Source organism: Gopherus evgoodei, chromosome 3 (assembly GCF_007399415.2).
Source record: "Gopherus evgoodei ecotype Sinaloan lineage chromosome 3, rGopEvg1_v1.p, whole genome shotgun sequence".
NCBI lineage: Eukaryota > Metazoa > Chordata > Testudines > Testudinidae > Gopherus > Gopherus evgoodei.
This window is the reverse complement of record NC_044324.1, coordinates 54846866-54867264: the sequence shown is the minus strand read 5'-3', so window position 1 is coordinate 54867264 and position 20399 is coordinate 54846866. Positions and strand designations below refer to the sequence as shown.

The 20399-nt window shown below is 46.9% G+C and overlaps 1 protein-coding gene across 6 annotated transcripts in view; it reads left to right on the top strand.

The window, feature by feature from the left end:
- The window catches only part of GCLC (glutamate-cysteine ligase catalytic subunit), a 68827-nt gene that overhangs the window by 23826 nt on the left and 24602 nt on the right, over positions 1–20399 (top strand). For all 6 annotated transcript variants that reach the window (XM_030555608.1, XM_030555609.1, XM_030555613.1 and 3 more), the window contains 3 exons: positions 1784–1897; positions 2551–2609; positions 2693–2829. In XM_030555608.1, coding sequence (XP_030411468.1) covers positions 1784–1897; positions 2551–2609; positions 2693–2829 — 310 coding nt within the window. The remainder of the gene's footprint in view (positions 1–1783; positions 1898–2550; positions 2610–2692; positions 2830–20399) is intronic.

Sequence of the window (20399 nt, the reverse complement as noted above, 5' to 3'; positions counted from 1 at the left end):
GTGTGTATAAGAATTAAGATATTAGTTATTAGTCATAAATTGTTATTATAATAAATGTGGCATCTTTGTCTTGTCCCCTTTAATAAGATCCTGCTAGTTTTTACTGGTCTGATATAATTGGTATAACACTAAGAAAACTAAACATGAAATGTAGGTTTCCCTAGAGCTGTGCACTTTTTTCAAATTCAGAAAATGAATCTTACATTTCTGTAGACCGAATGCATGTAGTCAAATCAAAGGAGGCTATAAAGGGGAGCTGTTAAGGTACCAAAAAAGGGTAAAACAATGACATAGATAAGCCTTTCAGGTACCTACTTCAAAGGAGTTAAGACAACAGGTGGGGGAAGAACCTGCCTGGCTGGCACCATATGGATTAGGATGGTTTTTTCCTCTTAAGGCTAGGACTGAGATCAAAAGTCCCTGTGAGTTTAAAGAGTTGTTTCTGGCAGAAAGGGGTGGGCAGGGGGGAGTGGACAACTCATCTGGAAGCTGATGGGGACCCAGAATTAATATGCAGCACGCCTGATAGACAGACTTCAGTGCTAGGGTCTGCAGCCACCTTGCTGTAATTTGGTGCCCAGAAAGGACAGGGGATACCAAAGCTAAATCATGTCTGCCTAGAGATTTGAAGGGAATGCCAAGTGTATTTAACACCATATGCATAGAGGTCTTTTTATTTTTTAAGTCTACTTCTCTGAGCTCTGTGTACAGTTTGGGCAAATAAATCATACTTTGTTTCAGAGAAACTCCTTCTGAGTCATTGCATGATATTACTGACCATAGCCCATGAAGGAGAACTCTGGCAGAGTCTAAATCCAGTTGGACCTGCTAGGAAACCTGGTTGGCAGCTGGGAAGGTATAACCTGAAGACCCAGTTGAGAGTGGTTGGTTTGTGGGATCCTATTCCAAAGAAGTGGAGGCATGGACCTGCCACTTGAAAGAGATGCACTCAAGGTCTCAGAAAGGGCAGGTTGCCCAGGGATGTGACAATAGGTAACTCCTAAATCTATCATAACTGAAAGATGAGGGGGGATTATTTTTGTATACATTGTGCATTTCACAACACTTTGTTTAGTCTATTTCACTGTTACCTGTGCATTCAGTTTTCCATGTTTGTGTGAGTGTTTCATACAGCGGTGGAAGAACAGCATTTTTAATATGTAAAATCACAAATTGGCAGGCTGTCCTGGGACATATGTAGTTTCAGATACTACATTACTTACTCTTCTGAAATTGATAAGTTTTCAGGTTGACTTTGTTCCTTTAACAATGACAAGTAAACCGTTGTAAACGCTACTGAAACAGATTACTTTAGGAATTTGAATTAAACAGTACCGTAAAAAGGAGCAGTTGGGGGCAGAGAATGTCACTGCATTTCACTTCTAATAATAATGAGTGCTAATGCATACTATGACATACATGAGGACTAATTTTCTAAAGCTTCTTTTAGTGTTTGCCATTAAAAAGTGAACATTTACCATCCATTAACACAATAATGGTATGAGATTCCACTTATTGGAACCACAGTCTATAATTGTAGTAATTGTTGTCAAATACTGACCTTTTAATAGTGACGGCCTTAAGGCCCCTTTCTGTGTTAATGACTACTGGTGATTAGGTAACACTGGAAAAACGCCTTAGAAATACCTACAGCAAATATATATTTTTCACTATTTTTATTCCTTTGTCTATTAAGATCTTAGTCTCACCTAACCACAGTGCATTTAATAACATAAAATTATAATCTATTTAATTTATGACTTACTCAAATTGTCATATATAGATTAGGATGCCCTGGATTTACGCTACCGGAATGTGAGCCGACACCAGTAGAAGGAGGTGCTTCAAAGTCCCTCTTCTTTCCAGATGAAGCTATCAACAATCATCCTAGATTTAGGTGAGAGTGAGTTTTGAGAAGAAAGAAGAACAACTCTTTATGTATATATTTAATATACTATGATAAAATTGTGTAAGTGGAATCCAGAACTATATGAATAATTGCTGTACAAGACCCAGAGACATAGACAACGATGTAATGTTACATATTTACTATCAAGGTGACCTATAAAGGTAAATCACAGTTTCAGCAACTTTAGCCTGATACTGGCAGACTCAACCACATGGTTAACATCATTCAGTACATTACCTTAAAATTGACTGTTTCCCTTAAGTCCTGGCACAGTCATCCCACTCTTGCTCAAAGTGAAGTCCAAACGTTCATTATTTTGGAAACATCAGAACCGTCTTGGAATCTAACGAGCATGGAGACAACTATATGAGGTGGACAACATTGTTTAGTTTTGCAGAGGCTTTTATTCCAGCATAAGATTTAGCTTTTACAAAACTTCCCTTGCCCCATTCTCCCATAGATCGTAGCCTTCTTTATTCTTCTTGTGATATTATTGTCAGAAAAAATAGAATTGACTTCAGTGAAGGACCAAATCTGCTACAGTACAAATGAAAATGAATGAGAGGCTAAGTGGACAAATGTTTGGAAGTTTTTCCTGGAAAAAGGATTTAATCTAAACTCTCTCTCTCTCTAAATTTTAGTACTCTGACAAGAAACATTCGACACCGAAGAGGAGAGAAAGTAGTGATAAACGTACCAAGTGAGTACATGCTAGTAGTTTTCTTCAAGTAATTGATCTATGTTTGATACTTTACTTACTGAATACTTGTATTTTCCTCACAGTATTTAAAGATAAGAATACTCCATCACCATTTATAGAAACATTTCCTAAGGATGATGGAGAAGCAGCAAAAGCAGCTAAACCAGACCATATATATATGGATGCCATGGGTTTTGGAATGGGCAACTGCTGCCTTCAGGTAAAAATACATCTGAGTCTCAAAATGTTATAAAATTAATGCAATTACATTATCTGCCCTATAAATTTGCAAATAGCATCACGCTGTGTAAGATACATTCTCAAAATCCAATTGAGGACTGTCTACAGTTCAGCGTTGTCTAATTTTATATTGTAACTTGATAATTTGCCAATATTTAACTTCTTTATAGAAAGGTTATATTGTTCGTAGGGCCCATTTCTGGTCTTCATTGATAAAGAGAGCAAGGCTTGGAGAACAGGGTTTGCGTGTCTTGATAATTATGCTGAAGAGGCCCCTTTATTTAACCAAGCACCTTGTGTTGGAGCTCCACTATGTTAAGGTATGGAAGACATGCAAATCAGGACTGAAGTATGTTTTTGGATTGGTGAGAAACCTTAAACAGAATCTCCCGTCAGTCCTTAGCAGGCCACACTTTGAGGAAATAGGTGGAAGTCACCCAGCTTGCAGCTGGACTTTTGAGAAAGGGGTAAAAAAAACTGAGAACAGGGTTAGGGAAAGCTCTCTGGAACGCTTCAAATTGCAGAGCACCTGTAAATAAATATAAATGCCGTTGCTATTTTTTTTATATTTTACACCTGTGTAAAATTCTTTCTTCATAGATATTTTTAGATGTGTTCTTTTCTTTAACCATGCTGTAACACCGTTGCAAAAAAAGCAAACGTCGTTCTGAGACATATTAGCAGGAGTATTGTAAGCAAGACATGAGAAGTAATTCTTCTGCTCTACTCTGTGCTGATGAGGCCTCAGCTGGAGTATTGTGTCCAGTTCTGGGCACCACATTTCAGGAAGGATGTGGACAAATTGAAGAGAGTCCAGAGAAGAGCAACAAAAATCATTAAAGGTGTTAGAAAACGTGAACTATGAGGGGAGATTGAAAAAATTGGGTCTGTTTAATCTGGAAAAGAGAAGACTGAGGGAGGACATAACAGTTTTCAAGTACATAAAAGGTTGTTACAAGGACGAGGGAGAGAAATTGTTCTTAATCTCTGAGGATAGGATAAGAAGCAGCAGCCTTAAATTGCCACAAGGGAGGTTTACATAAGAACAGACGTACTGGGTCAGACCAAAGGTCCATCTAGCCCAATATCCTGTCTACCAACAGTGGCCAATGCCAGGTGCCCCTGAGAGAGTGAACCTAACAGTTAATGATCAAGTGATCTCTCTCCTGCTATCCATCTCCACCCTCTGACAAACCGAGGCTAGGGACACCATTCCTTACCCATCCTGGCTAATAGCCATCAATGGACTTAGCCTGCATGAATTTATCCAGTTCTCTTTTAAATGCTGTTATAGTCTACCCTTCACAGCCTCCTCAGGCAAGGAGTTCCACAAGTTGACTGTGTGCTGTGTGAAGAACAACTTCTTTTTATTTGTTTTAAACCTGCTGCCCACTAATTTCATTTGGTGGCCCCTAGTTCTTGTATTAAGGAAAAGTTATTTACTTATTCCCATATCTACTTTCTCCACATCACTCATGATTTCATATACCTCTATCATATCCCCCTTTAGTCGCCTCTTTTCCATGCTGAAAAGTCCTAGCCTCTTTAATCTCTCCTCATATGGGACCTGTTCCAAACCCCTAATCATTTTAGTTGCCCTTCTCTGAACCTTTTCTAGTGCCAGTATATCTTTTTTGAGATGAGGAGATCACATCTGTACACAGTATTCAACATGTGGGTGTGCCATCAGTTTATATAAGAGCAATAATATATTCTCTGTCTTATTCTCTATCCCTTTTTAATGATTCCTAACAGCTTGTTTGCTTTTTTGACTGCCTCTGCACACTATGTGGACATCTTCAGAGAACTATCCATGATCACTCCAAGATCTTTTTCCTGATTCGTTTTCGCTAAATTAGCCCTCATCATATTGTATGTATGGTTGGGGTTATTTTTTCCAGTGTGCATTACTTTACATTTATCCACATTAAATTTCATTTGCCATTTTGTTGCCCAATCACTTAGTTCTTCTTCGAGTGATTGCTCATATCCATTCCAGGTAGGTGTACGCGCCTCGCGTGCACGTTTGCCGGAAACTTTTTACCCTAGCAACTCCAGTGGGCCGGCAGGTCGCCCCCTAGAGTGGCGCCACTAGATATATACCCCTGCTGGCCCACCCACTCCTCAGTTCCTTCTTACCGCCGTGTCGGTTGCTGGAACTGTGGAGTGCGGCTTGCTGTTCTCCACGTACCTAGCTCTCCTGTACTCTGTTCGTAGTCATAGTTGTAAATAGTTCATAGATAGTTTGATAGTATATTAGTTAGTTGTGTATTATATATAGTTGTTTAACTTGTTCGCGGGTGGGCCGTTGCCCTTCCCAGCGCCCGGCACCGGGCTCATGCCTGGCTCGCCGGGCTTCAAGCAGTGCTCGGCATGCAAGAAGCCGATGCCGACTAGCGATCCCCACGATGCGTGCCTCAAGTGCCTGGGGGAATCGCACATAAGTGAGAAGTGCCATATATGCAAGGCCTTTAAGCCTCGCACAAAGAAGGAGAGGGATCAAAGACTCGTGCTCTCCTAATGGAAGCGGCACTGACTCCGGCACCGGCGGCACACCCGGTCACTTCTACTCCAGCACCGGACCGCGCTGGTACCGGCAAGACTCCCCGGCACCGACCATCCCTGGCACCGGGAGCAGATCCACGACCCTCGGCGTCTGCAACACCATCAAGGCAGGCCCGAGTGGAACGCCCGGCACTTACCTTGGCCGCGGCACCGCCTGCAGGGCTGCTGTCGACTCCGGGTCCAGAAGGTCCGTCGAGTCCAGCCCTTCCTAGCTCCCCCTTGAGATCAGGGGTCGAGCTGTTAGTCCCATCTACGCCGGAGACCTTTGCCTCGGCATGGGACTTGATAGCACTAACGGAGCCATCGCAGCCTCAGACGGCACTCCCGGGACGGGTAACCTCCAGAGGCAAACCAATGCTAAGAGCGCTGTCTCCAGAGTCCCGGCACCGATTGCCCCGGAGACGTGAACGCTCGCGCTCGGGGTGCCGCTCGCAGTCCCGGCACCGTTCTCCCAAGCGGTACCAGTCGCACTCACGGCACCGATCAGTATCTGCACAGTCCCGGTCTGGCTCCTCTTACCGCCAGCACCGAGACTCTAGGAGCCGTTCACCTCGACGTTCGGCTCCGCGGTCGACCTCCCGGCACCGAACCGGTGGTAGGTCCCAATCCCGGTCGACCTCCCGGCACCGTGTCGGTGGCAGGTCCCGGTCCCCACTGCCATCCCAACACCGCGCTGATCGAAGGTCGCAGTCCCGCTCCCGACACCGACCTCAATGCAGATCCCGCTCCGGATCCCGGCACCGGCTACCATGCTGTTCCCGGTCCCAATCCCGGCACCGATATGGGTCACGGCACCGATCCTCGGCACCAAGGAGAGCGTCGGAGTCGGCATACAGAGACGCCTATCAAACAGGCTCAGCGCCTCCATGGCCTTCCAGGGAACCAACTGTGTCCTCTCAGACGGACAGCGCCTATGCCTTGGGCCAGGACAGACACTCGGCCCTATTTCAGGACCCTCCACCACAGGAACGAGGGCCTCAACAGTGGGGGTTTTGGACCCCATGGGCGTATCGCCAAGCCCAGGGTCCACAAGACATTACCCCCCGCCCTGCGGTGGAACGCAGGCCACCGGAGGCGACAGTGTCTAGACTCCTTCCCTCCCCGGAAGCAGACGGCAGGTCCAGCCACCAGGACCCTGAGCTCCCTCCAGTGACAGAGGTGCAGCCCCAGATAGAACCCCCCGTGGACACTCTGTTGCCAGGGGTTTCCTCGTCGTCGTCTTCACCAGATGAGGCAGTGGCGGGTACCTTGTCCTCCAGCCCTCCCCCGCTAGATCTTAGGGCACACCAGGACCTCCTCCAACATGTAGCAAGCAGAGGAGGTTTCTGAAATCGAGGACCCGGTGGTGAGCATCCTCACCGCCGATGCGCCCACCGAAGTGGCCCTGCCTTTTATCAAAACTATCCAGGCCAACGCAGCTACTATCTGGCAGTCACCGGCCTCCATCCCTCCGACCGCTCGAGGGGTGGAAAGGAAGTACATGGCCCCCTTGAAGGGCTATGAATACCTGTACGTTCACCCGACACCCTGCTCACTTGCGCTCCAGTCGGTGAACGACAGGGAGCGCCACGGTCAAGAGGCCCCAGCGCCCAAGTCGAAGAAGGCGAGACGGATGGACCTCCTGGGCCGCAAGGTCTATTCGGCGGGGGCGCTACAGCTCAGGGTCTCGAATCAGCAGGCCCTCCTTAGCCGCTACTCCTTCAGCTCGTGGGTAGCGGCGGGGAAATTTGCAGAGCTGTTACCACAGGACGCCCGCCAGGAGTTTACCACCATCCTGGATGAGGGCAAGAAAGTAGCGAGGACATCGCTACAAGCCTCTTTAGATGGTGCGGACTTGGCCGCTCGGACCCTTGCCTCGGGGCTCACGATGCGCCGAATTTCCTGGCTGCAGGTCTCTGGCCTTCCACCGGAGCTCCAACATACTATCCAGGACCTCCCCTTCGAAGGCCAGGGCCTGTTTTCCGCTAAAACAGACCCCAGACTGAAGGACCTTAAGGACAATAGGGTCATAATACGGTTGCTGGGGATGCATACGCCTGCGACACAGCGCAGGCCATTCCAGCAGCAGAACCAACAGCAGCAGCGTCGGCCGTATCCTCAGTTCCGTCCGCGGCAGGACCTCACTAGGCGCTGCGGCAGGAACAACCGACGCAGACAGTCAGGTGGCCAAACGGGGCAGAACCAAGGCTCCACCAAGGCCCCTCCTGGACCTAAGCCTTCATTTTGAAGGTGCGCCCGAGGGCGCAGTACCAGTTTCCCCTCCGGATCCTTCCCCGCAGTTTTCCAACCGTCTTTCTTTTTTCCTCCCGGCGTGGACCCAAATAACATCGGACCGTTGGGTCTTGCGTACGGTGCAGGCCGGTTATCGCCTGCAGTTTTCTTCGCACCGCCACCCACCCACCATCCTCATCCCTCTTCAGGGACCCCTCTCACGAGCAATTCCTCCGTCAGGAGGTGCACACGCTCCTCGTCAAGGGAGCCATAGAGGAGGTTCCAGAGAGCGAGAAGGGCAAGGGGTTTTATTCCCACTACTTTCTAATCCCCAAGTCCAAGGGCGGCCTCAGGCCCATCCTCGACCTGCGGGAACTCAACAAGTATGTGGTGAAGTTGAAGTTCCGTATGGTATCCCTTGGAACCTGGATCCCGGAGACTGGTACGCCGCCCTCGACATGCAGGACGCTTACTTCCATATCTCCATATCCCCCCAGCACAGGTGTTTCCTCCGTTTTGTGGTCGACCGCCGACATTATCAATTTGCGGTCCTCCCGTTTGGCCTCTCTACGGCCACGAGGGTGTTCACGAAATGCATGGCAGTCGTCGTCGCACACCTTCGGCGTTGCCGCATTCACGTGTTTCCCTATCTCGACGACTGGCTGATCCGGGGCACATCAGAGCTGCAGGTCCACGACCACGTCTGCAGGATCAGCAGCCTCTTTGCTGCCCTGGGCCTGGTGATCAACATGGACAAGTCTACTCTGCTCCCCACGCAGCGGATAGAGTTCATCAGGGCCGTTCTGGACTCTACCCTGGCCAGGGCCTTGCTACCCTTGCCCAGGTTCCAGTCGCTGTCAGCCATCATTCTGCGCTTGCAGGCGGCTCCGCTGACCTCTCTACGAACATGTCTGGCCCTCCTGGGCCATATGGCAGCCTGTACGTTCGTGACGGCGTATGCCCGACTCCGCATGAGGCCTCTTCAATCTTGGCTCATCGCGCAGTACCGGCCGGCCAGACATTCGTTGGACACAGTCGTCACCGTTCCTCAGAGGGTATTGGACTACCTTCGGTGGTGGATGGACCAGTTCGTAGTCTGTGCGGGGCTCCCGTTTCATCCGCCCCAGCCCTCGGCATCCCTGACTACGGACGCCTCAGATCTGGGCTGGGGGGCGCACTGCGGCGCCCAAAGAACTCAGGGCTTGTGGACCCCTCAGGAGATGGACCTCCACATCAACATACGAGAGTTGAGAGCGGTCCGTCTCGCTTGTCAAGCGTTTCTCCATCTCCTTCAAGGTCGTTGTGTCGCGGTGTTTACCGACAACACGACGACCATGTTTTACATCAACAAGCAGGGCGGTATCAGGTCCTCTCCCCTATGTCTCGAGGCGATGCGTCTCTGGGAGTTTTGCATAGCCCATGCCGTTCACCTTTCCGCCTCCTATCTCCCGGGAGTGCGGAACACTCTAGCGGACCGACTGAGCAGATCCTTCCGCTCGCACGAGTGGTCCATCTGTCCAGACTTCGCCCTCTCACTCTTCCAGAGGTGGGGTCATCCCCGGATGGACCTCTTCACGTCCAGGGAGAACAGGAAGTGTCGAGCATTCTGCTCCTTCCAGGGTCGGGAGCCAGGGTCTATAGCAGATGCCTTCCTGATCCCATGGGCAACCCACCTGTTTTACGCGTTACTCCCGTTCCGCTGATACACAGGGTTCTCCTCAAGGTGCGCAGAGACAGAGCTCGGATGATTCTCATAGCTCCAGCATGGGCCAGACAACATTGGTACTCCATGTTGCTGGACCTCTCAGTAGCCAACCCAGTTGCCCTGCCCCTACATCGGGACCTGATCACTCAGGACCACGGCAGGCTCTGTCACCCGGACCTTCCATCTCTGCACCTTACGGCATGGCTCCTGCGTGGTTGACAGGCTCCAAGCTACGCTGCTCTACCCCGGTTCGGGAGGTTCTCCTGGGCAGTAGAAAGCCTTCTACCAGGGCTACTTACTCGGCTAAGTGGAAGCGTTTCTCCTGTTGGTGTTCGGAGAAAGGTCTTCTCCCTATGGAGACTCCCATCACCACTATTCTAGACTACATCTGGTCCCTCAAGGACCAGGGTCTGGCGTTGTCGTCCCTCCAGGTCCACCTAGCGGCCATCTCCGCGTTTCATCCTGGAGTGGACGGATGTTCCGTCTTCTCCCACCCTATGGTGGCGAGATTCCTGAAGGGACTCGAGCGTCTCTATCCACAGATCCGCCCTCCTGCCCCTTCATGGGATCTCAGCCTGGTCCTAACTCGGCTCATGGGTCCTCCATTCGAGCCATTAGTTACTTGCTCCCTGCTCTATCTCTCGTGGATGACCACCTTCCTAGTGGCCATCACCTCAGCTAGACGGGTGTCAGAACTACGGGCCCTCACAGTAGATCCCTCGTATACGGTCTTCCATAAAGACAAGGTGCAGCTGAGACCACACCCTGCCTTTCTTCCCAAGGGGGCCCCGCTTTCCACATTAACCAGGAGATCTTCCTCCCCATCTTTTTCCCAAAGCCCCATTCGTCCCACAGGGAGCAACAGCTCCACTTGCTAGATGTCCGTCGGGCGCTAGCATTTTATGTGGACAGGACCAAACCGTTCCGCAAGTCCCCCCAGTTATTTGTGGCGGTAGCGGACCGGGTCAAAGGGCTACCGATTTCCTCGCAGAGGATATCTTCCTGGGTTACCTCCTGCATCAGGACCTGCTACGACCTGGCCCACGTTCCGACGGGCCGTGTGACTGCTCGCTCCACCAGAGCACAGGCATCATCGCTGGCTTTCCTTGCCCGCGTGCCAATCCAAGAGATTTGTAGGGCGGCGACCTGGTCATTGGTCCACACATTCACTTCCCATTACACCCTGGTTCAGCAGTCCAGAGATGATGCAGCCTTTGGCTCTGCAGTACTCCAGGCCGCGACCTCACTCCGACCCCACCGCCTAGGTAAGGCTTGGGATTCACCTACCTGGAATGGATATGAGCAATCACTCGAAGAAGAAAAGACGGTTACTCACCTTTGTAACTGTTGTTCTTCGAGATGTGTTGCTCATATCCATTCCACACCCGCCCTCCTTCCCCACTGTCGGAGTAGCCGGCAAGAAGGAACTGAGGAGCGGGCGGGCCGGCAGGGGTATATATCTAGTGCCATAGTGGCGCCACTCTAGGGGCGACCTGCCGGCCCATTGGAGTTGCTAGGGTAAAAAGTTTCCGGCAAACGTGCACGCGCGGCGCATACACCTACTTGGAATGGATATGAGCAACAGTTACAAAGGTGAGTAACCGTCTTTTTTGTGAGATCTTTTTGAAGTTCTTCACAGTCTGCTTTGGTCTTGCCTATCTTGAGCAGTAGTATCATTTGCAGACTTTGCCACCTCACTGTTTTACCCCTTTCTCCAGATCATTTGTGAATAAGTTGAATAGGACTGACCCTTGGGGAGCACCACTAGTCACCCCTCTCCATTCTGAGAATTTACCATTAATTCCTACCCTTTGTTCCCCGTCTTTTAACCAGTTCTCAATCCATGAAAGGACCTTCTCTTTTATCCCATGACAGCTTAATTTACGTAAGAGCCTTTGGTGCGGGACCTTGTCAAAGGCTTTCTGGAAATCTAAGTGTACTGTGTCCACTGGATTCCCGTTGTCCACATGTTTGTTTGACCCCTTCGAAGAACTCCAATAGATTAGTAAAACACAATTTCCCTTTACAGAAACCATGTTGGCTTTTGCCCAACAGTTTATATTCTTCAATGTGTCTGACAATTTTATTCTTTGCTATTGTTTCAACTAATTTACCCGTACTAACATTAGACTTACTGGTCTGTAATTGCCAGGATCACCTGTAGTGTTACATTGGCGTTAAATTAGCTATCTTCCAGTCACAGGATACAGAAGCCTTTTTAAAGGACAGGTTACAAACCCTAGTTAACAGTTCCGCAACTTCACATTTGAGTTCTTTCAGAACTCTTGAGTGAATACCATCTGGTCCTGATGACTTGTTAATGTTGAGTTTATCAATTAATTCCAAAACGTCTTCTGGTGACCCTTCAATCTGTGAAAGTTCCTCAGATTTGTCACCTCCAAAAGCCGGCTCAGGTTTGGGAATCTCCCTAATATCCTCAGCCGTGAAGACTGAAGCAAAGAATCCATTTAGTTTTTCCTCAATGACTTTATCATCTTTAAGCGTTCCTTTTGTATCTCTGTTTAGCAGGCTTCCTGCTTCTGATGTACTTTAAAACACTTTTTTGAGTTTTTGGCAAGCCGTTCTTCACACTCCTCTTTGGCTTTCCTTATTACATTTTTACACTTAATTATCAGTATTTATGCTCCTTTCTATTTACCTCACTAGGATTTGACTTCCACTTTTTAAAAGAGGCCTTTTTATCTCTCATTGCTTCTTTTAAATGGTTAAGCCACGGTGGCTCTTTTTTAGTTCTTTTACTGTGTTTCTTAATTTGGGGTATACATTTAAGTTGGGCCTCTATCATGGTGTCTTTAAAAAGCATCATGCAGCTTGCAGGGATTTCACTTTAGTCACTGTACCTTTTAATTTCTGTTTAACTAACCCCCTCGTTTTTGCATAGTTCCCCTTTTTGAAATTAAATGCCACAGTGTTGGGCTGTTGAGATGTTCTTTCCACCACAGGGATGTTTAATGTTGTTGTATTATGGTCACGATTTCCAAGTAGTTCTGTTGTAGTTACCTCTTGTACCAGCTCCTGCGCTCCACTCAGGACTGAATGGAGAGTTGCCTCTCTCTTTGTGGGTTTCCGTACCAGCTGCTCCAAGAAGCAGTAATTTTAAAGTATCGAGAAATTTTGTCTGCATTTCATACTGAGGTGATATGTTACCAGTCAATATGGAGATAATTGAAATCCCCCCCTATTATTGAGTTCTTCATTTTGATAGCTTTTCTAATTTCTCTTTAGCATTTCATCATCACTGTTGCTCTCCTGGTCAGGTGGTCGATAATAGATCCCTACTGTTATGTTCTTATTAGAGCATGAAATTACTATCCATAGAGATTCTATGGAACATGTGGATTCACTTAAGATTTTTACTTCATTTGATTCTACATTTTCTTTCACATAAAGTGCCACTCTCCTTCCCGCTCACCCATCTTATTATTTAGACTTCTAGCATTTGTGTACAAGCACTTGTCACTGTTTTTATCTGCCCTTTTCTGATGTGTCAGATTCTTTATGTGAATGTTTCTTGTCTGATCTGGCCCCTACATTATCCTCTTCAATCCTCTGCTCCTAACTATAACCTAGAGAATCTCTATCAATAGGCTATCCTCTAAGAGAAGTTCTCTGTCAGATCCACGTGCTCCTCTGCCGCAGTCGGCTTTCTCCCATCTCCTAGTTTAAAAACTGCTCTGCAACCTTTTTTAATGTTAAGTGCCAGCAGTCTGGTTCCACTTTGGTTTAGGTGGAGCCCATCTCTCCTGTATAGGCTCCCCCCATCCCAAAAGTTTCCCCAGTTTCTAATGAATCTAAACCCCTCCTTTCTACACTATCGTCTCAGCCATGCATTGGGACTGTGAAGCTCTGCCTGCTTACCTGGCCCTGCACGTGGAACTGGCAGCATTTCTGAGAATGCCACCATAGAAGTCCTGGATTTCAGTCTCTTCCCTAGCAGCCTAAACGTCCATCAGTGTAGCTCAGCAGGTATCATAATACTGGTCTTCAAGTGGTAAACTTGGTATATAAACATCTCCAGTGCATTTTTTGACCTCATCGTGACCATCTCAGCCATTCCAAGCACCTTCAGAGTGGGGAGAGATTCTTTGGAATATGAATCAAATGCCTTCCAGTAAAGTAATTTGATCTCTCCAGCCAACCTTCCAATTGTGTCACATCCAGAAAGAGTGTGGAAACCTGGCAGCGTGGTGGCTGTTAATGCTCTGAGTGATAGGAAAACATCTCTGAGTCTTATACAGCAATTCTATTCCCCAGCAAGAGGCACAAAAACAGAATCTTGCGGAAGTTTTGTGTAGCATCTCACAGAGTACTGGAACATGTGTATTGTGCAAAAATCTGGAGTTTGATAGTACTTCTCTCTGTGGCATTGATGGCATGCAAAATAATTTTAGTGCTAGCCTCAAACTACAAAGAAATTCCACTGAACTGTTCAAGGCAGCAGTTTCATTATGCCAGGTGACAATGAAATTCTTTGAACAATTCTTTGTATGCTGGAGTATTTTTCCTGCAAGGTATGTGTGCGAATATGACAGTAGCTTCTTCAATGTGACATTGGAGATGTTTGCAGAATCAGTGATTTGTATTGGATAGGAGCAATCCATGGAGTCTCTTCTTTCTGGTAATATTTTTAATTGATTCCTCTGCAAATGTCAAAGGTCCAGTGTTTTCTTTGTAGACTCAGTGAAGTCTTCAGTCAAATCTTGGCAGGTATTAACAGTTTCGGGTTTGTCAAGACTTGTACCTTGGCCATGTCATCTATGATCACTATGCTGAAAGGCTCTGCTGGCATAAGGCACCAATCACGTCTGTATGTACTGGCTTACAATGACTGTGCAAGATGTGCATTAGTTTGTTTTGCACATATGCATTGTTCTGTCACATTCAAACCTCAGTCATGGTACCGCAGCAAACTCATGCTTTCCCAAAGTCACATGTAAATCAACATCACGCTGAGATCTGAACGCCACCAGGAGGTGAGCAAATGACCCATCCTGTGGTTAGCTCTGTGATGCCCTTTCCCCCTTCACTTTTATTTTCTTCTTTGCATTTGAGCACAGTTTTAGTCTGTACTAGTTGATTGGAGCCCATAGATTGATGGAGCCCTGGATAAATCTTTGAGTTTTGAGGGCTTCATACAAGTCATGACCCAAAGTATCCTTTCAACTGACCCCTTTAGCTATCTCCTCACTGAAGACTGCTTTTGTCATATTAAGCAGCTCTGGTCTATCATATGCAAATAAGTTGTCAGTGTGAATAATTCATCCGGTGTCTTGACCTTTGCTCCTTCTTGGCATTTAACAGCAGCTAATAAGTCTCCAGAAATAACTAAGTACGATCTAGAAGTCATATAAACTACATTCATATCCCACAGTTTATCTTCAGTAAGTGCTTTGAGAGCCTTTCTGCTAAGTGTGTGTTCCTCCTCAGTCCTGTTCAAAGCACATATTTCTCTATACTTAGTCTCTGCATCAGCCAACACCACTGTTTTCTCATCCATTAGACCTTCTACGAGTCTATGAATTCCAGCTGAGTCGCACAGTTTGCACCAGTAAAATCCTGTATTTTTGTTTGTTGCTTTTATCTTTTGATGCAACACATCTTTATTGTAGCACTCAGTGTAATATGCAGTGTCATATATCTGACCCAAATGACACTCGGGTATCCAATTAACATTACTTTTGCAAGTACCATTCTTTTTAACAGTAACTACTTCGTTCAGTTTCTCACCTGTCTCGTGTTGAAACTGTGCTTAGTGGATGCCTTCAGACTTCTGGATTACTGCCGAAGAAGCTGATGGTGTTTTCTCAAAACGCATGTAATGGGACCTAGTATAAGTGCCATAGCTGGCACTTGTCCCAGCATCATCTTCTTTGTTTTCTGGATACTTGAGATATTTCCTCTCCAACCTTGTCAAATTCAGTTTATGGGTGCACTTCTCATAGCATGTAAGGTGCCACTGAGTGTTGTGTTTAACCAGGTCCACAGTGATAGTGCTCAAAGATTCAGCAATTAGTTGGTACTCTTTGTGTCTCAGTTTATGCCTAAAAATGATCAAGGCCAAATTAAAGAACGAGCATTTTGTAATACATGACAATTACAACCCTAAAGTAATTTAATGTATGTTATGTAACTATGGGTGTACCACTTGTGAGTGGATTCAGGTGATTTCTGGCTTAATGCTGATGTCTTAATCTCAATAGAACTTTTGGCATAATAAACAAAGATGATGATCAGTATCACCAAACCATTTCTTTTTTGCTGCTGCTGTCAGATCACTTCATCCATTTATAGTAATCAGTAACAAATTTATCAGGGATCATGTTCTGAGCATTAGCCGATAACACAGATTCGAGAGACTTAAACCAGCTTTTGACAGCAGTAGCCTCTTCTGTAGGTGAAAAAGTGTTCCTTGAAAATTGAAAGATGGATAAGGAACTGGTTAAAAGGGGAGACTACAATGGGTCATGCTGAAAAGTGAACTGTCAGACTGGAAGGAGGTTACTAGGGGAGTTCCTCAGAGATTGACCCCAAAGCCTATCTTATTTCATCTTTTTATTACTGACCTTGGCACAAAAAGTGGGAATGTGCTAATAAAGTTTGTGGATGACACAAAGCTGGGAGGTATTGCTAACACAGAGAAGGACCGGGCTATCATACAGGAAGATCTGGATGACCTTGTAAACTGGAGTAATAGTAATAGGATGAAATGTAATAGGGAGAAGTGCAAGGTCATGCATTTAGGGATTAATTACAAGAATTTTGGTTATAAATTGGGGACACATCAGTTGGAAGTAACAGAGGAGGAGAAGGACCTTGGAGTATTGGTTGATCAGAGAATGACTATGAGCCGCCAATGTGATATGGCCATTAAAAAAGCTAATGCGGTTTTGGGATGCATCAGGCGAGGTATTTCCAGTAAAGATAAGGAGGTGTTAGGTCTCACCAATGCCTTGTATAATGGTACTATCTGGAATACTGTGTGCAGTTCTGGTCACCCGTGTTTAAGAAGGATGAATTCAAACTGGAACAGGTACAGAGAGAGGCTACTAGGATGATCCGAGGAATGGAAAACCTGTCTTATGAAAGGAGACTGAAAGAGCTTGGCTTGTTAGCCTAACCAAAAGAAGGCTGAGGGGAGATATCATTGCTCTTTGTAAATATCAGAGGGATAAATATCAGGGAGGGAGAGGAATTATTTAAGCTTACTCCCAATGTGGACACAAGAACAAATGGATCTAAACAGGACGGAAGTTTAGACTTGAAATTAGAAGAAGGTTTCTAAGCTTTAGAGGAGTGAAGTTCTGGAACAGCCTTCCAAGGGGAGTAGTGGGGGCAAAAGACATATCTGGCTTCAAGACTAAGCTTGATAAGTTTATGGAGGGGATGGTATAATGGGATCGATTAATTGCCAAAATTAGGCTATCTTTGATTATTAGCAGGTAAATATGCCCAATGGTCTGTGATGGGATGGGATCTGAGTTACTACAGATAATTCTTTCCTGAGTGCTGGCTGGTGAGTTTTGCCCACATGTTCAGGGTTTAACTGATCACCATATTTGGGATCGGGAAGGAATTTTCCTCCAGGGAAGATTGGCAGAGGCCCTGGAGGTTTTTTGCCTTCCTCTGCAGCATGGGGCGTAGGTCACTTGCTGGAGGATTCCCTGCACCTTGAGGTCTTTAAACCACGATTTGAGGACTTTAGTAACTCACATAGGTTAGGGGGTTGTGGCAGGAGTGGGTGGGTGGGTGAGATTCTGTGGCCTGCATTGTGCAGGAGGTCAGACTAGATGATCATAATGGTCCCTTCTGACCTTAAGTCTATGAATCTATGAAAAGAGAATTTTTTCATTTCAATTTATTCAGGTAGGTCCACACAGCAAGGCAAAACCTGTGGCTGGCCAATGCCAGCTGACTTGAGCTTGCAGGTCTCAAGCTGTGGGGATGTTTCATTGCTGTGTAGACTTACCCTGGAAGGCTACATAGTAATGAAACATCCCTGCAGACCAAGCTGGCTGGCACATGCAAGCTGTGGGATTTCCTTTGATTGTGTAGACATACCCTTCAACTAGTTTAGTTCAATGACTAGTTCATTCAAAGTTAACAAACCAATTGGGAGTTGAAAATGCAGGAAAGTTGGGGGGTTTCCCCCTCTTCCAATCTATGAATAAAAACTAGGTGTGAAAGGGTGAGATCTACTAAGTCTAATATCGTGAAGGACGTGGTGACAAGAAGCAATCAGTTCTGTTCACTAATTACAGATACTCCTTTGCTTAAAATTATTTAAATCACTTTAGTTTAATTTAATCAATCCTACTTCCATATCTGTTAAATTGGTTGCAAGCAAATGTAACCTAGGGAAGATCCCACTGAGTGCTCCTCTTAAAAAATAAGAGGCAGGAGTAAAACTAACTTGTATGTCTCTTGTTCCAGTGCCAAACTCTTCTTTTGAAAGAGGCTATCAAACCTGTCAAATTTATTTTACAGTTTCTTGAGGGGAAATGTGTAGTAGAGATCATGGGATTGTGGGGAAGATGTCTATATTTTACACAGTTTCCATTGTCATTTCTTCAGGAGGAAAACTGGCAACCTTGTAATGTTGCAGTTAATAATATTTGTTGTGATAGTGCCTAAGGACCAACAAGGAGTGGGGCCCAGTTGTGTTAGGCATTGTACAAACAGAGTAGTAGACTGTACCTGCTCTAAATAGTCGCTATCTAAATAGACAAGGTAGGCGCGTGGGGGTTTATGGTTCCTCGACCCACCTGGTGCCCCAGGTAAGTCACTCTGTTTTGGCCTATTTGACACTTTTTGGCCTTAACAGTTAGTCCTGCCTGCCTGATACGCTCAAAGACCTTTTCCAGGTGTAGTAGGTGTTCGGGCCAGGAGTCTGAAAAAATGGCCACATCATCGAGGTAGGCAACTGCAAATTCTCCCAGTCCAGCTAGTAGACCGTCTACCAGCCTCTGGAAGGTGGCGGGTGCATTTCGAAGGCCGAAAGGAAGGACATTGAATTCATACACCCCCGCATGGGTGACGAATGCTGACCTCTCCTTGGCAGGTTCATCTAGTGGTACTTGCCAGTACCCCTTGGTTAAGTCTATTGTAGAGATGAACTGGGCACGTCCCAACTTCTCCAATAGCTCATCAGTGCGTGGCATTGGATAGTTGTCCGGACGAGTTACCGCATTTAGCTTACGGTAGTCCACGCAAAAGCGTATTTCCCCATCTGGTTTGGGTACCAGAACCACTGGAGATGCCCATGCACTGGTAGATGAGCGGATTATACCCATCTGTAGCATGTTCTGGATCTCCCGTTCTATAGCAGCTTGGGCATGAGGAGACACTCGGTAGGGTGGGGTTCTGATTGGGTGAGCATTACCTGTATCAATGGAGTGGTATGCCCGTTCAGTCGGTCCTGGGGTGGCTGAGAACAATGCGGCGAAGCTAGTGCACAGCTCCTTGATTTGTTGCCGCTGCAGACGCTCCAGGGTGGTTGAGAGGTTCACCTCTTCCACGCCACCGTCTTTTTTTCCGTCGTAGTAGACACCGTCAGGCCACTCAGCATCATCTCCCTGGACTGTAAACTGACAAACCTGTAAGTCTCTGGAATAGAAAGGCTTGAGAGAATTAACATGGTACACTTTAGGCTTTAGTGAGGAATTGGGAAATGCTATGAGGTAGTTTACAGCTCCCAGGCGCTCTTGGACCGTGAATGGCCCTTCCCATGATGCTTCCATCTTATGGGCCTGTTGCGCCTTCAAGACCATAACCTGGTCTCCTACCTTGAAGGACCGATCTCTGGCATGTCTGTCATACCAGGCCTTTTGCTCTTCCTGAGCATTCTTTAGGTTCTCTCTAGCAAGGGCTAAAGAGTGTTGGAGGGTGCTTTGTAGGTTGCTTACAAAGTCCAGAATGTTAGTTCCTGGAGAAGGCGTAAACCCCTCCCATTGCTGCTTCACCAACTGTAATGGCCCCTTAACCTCGTGACCATACACAAGTTCAAATGGTGAAAACCCTAAACTGGGATGTGGTACAGCCCTGTAGGCAAACAGCAACTGCTGCAACACTAGGTCCCAATTATTGGAGAATTCGTTGATGAATTTTCGTATCATGGCCCCCAAAGTTCCATTGAACCTTTCCACCAGGCCATTGGTTTGATGGTGGTACGGGGTGGCAACCAAGTGATTCACCCCATGAGTTTCCCACAGTTTTTCCATGGTCCCTGCCAGGAAATTAGACCCTGAATCTGTAAGGATGTCGGAGGGCCAACCTACCCTGGCAAAGATGTCGGTTAGGGCCAGGCACACAGTGTTAGCCCTGGTGTTGCCTAGAGCTACTGCTTCTGGCCATCGGGTAGCAAAGTCCACTAAAGTTAGTACGTACTGTTTTCCTCTGGGCGTCTTTTTTGGAAAAGGGCCCAGAATATCCACAGCTACTCGCTGAAATGGGACCTCAATTATGGGGAGTGGCTGGAGAGGGGCCTTGACCTGGTCTTGAGGCTTACCCACTCTTTGGCATACCTCACAAGACCGGACATACTTGGCAACATCCTTGCCCATCCCCTCCCAGTGGAAGGACTTCCCCAACCGGTCCTTGGTTCGGTTCACCCCAGCATGGCCACTGGGATGATCATGGGCTAAGCTTAAGAGCTTCCCCCGGTACTTAGTTGGAACCACCAACTGTTTTTGCGGCTGCCATTCTTCCCGGTGTCCACCAGAAAGAATTTCCTTGTATAAAAGTCCTTGGTCTATAACAAACCGGGATCGATTAGAAGAGCTGAGAGGCGGTGGGGTGCTCCGTGCCGCCGCCCACGCTTTCTGAAGGCTGTCATCTGCTTCCTGCTCAGCCTGGAACTGTTCCCTTGAGGCTGGGGTCACCAGTTCTTCCTCAGACTGTGGACTTGGGCTTGGTCCCTCTGGAAGCGATGTAGGTGATGGGGTTGTTTCCGTTGCTGGTGAACCGCTCTCCGCTGGTGCACCTGAGGGTATTTCAGGCTCTGGTTGAGCCTTTTGGGTATGGCTGTCTTTTGCTTCTGCCAGTTCTGGCTC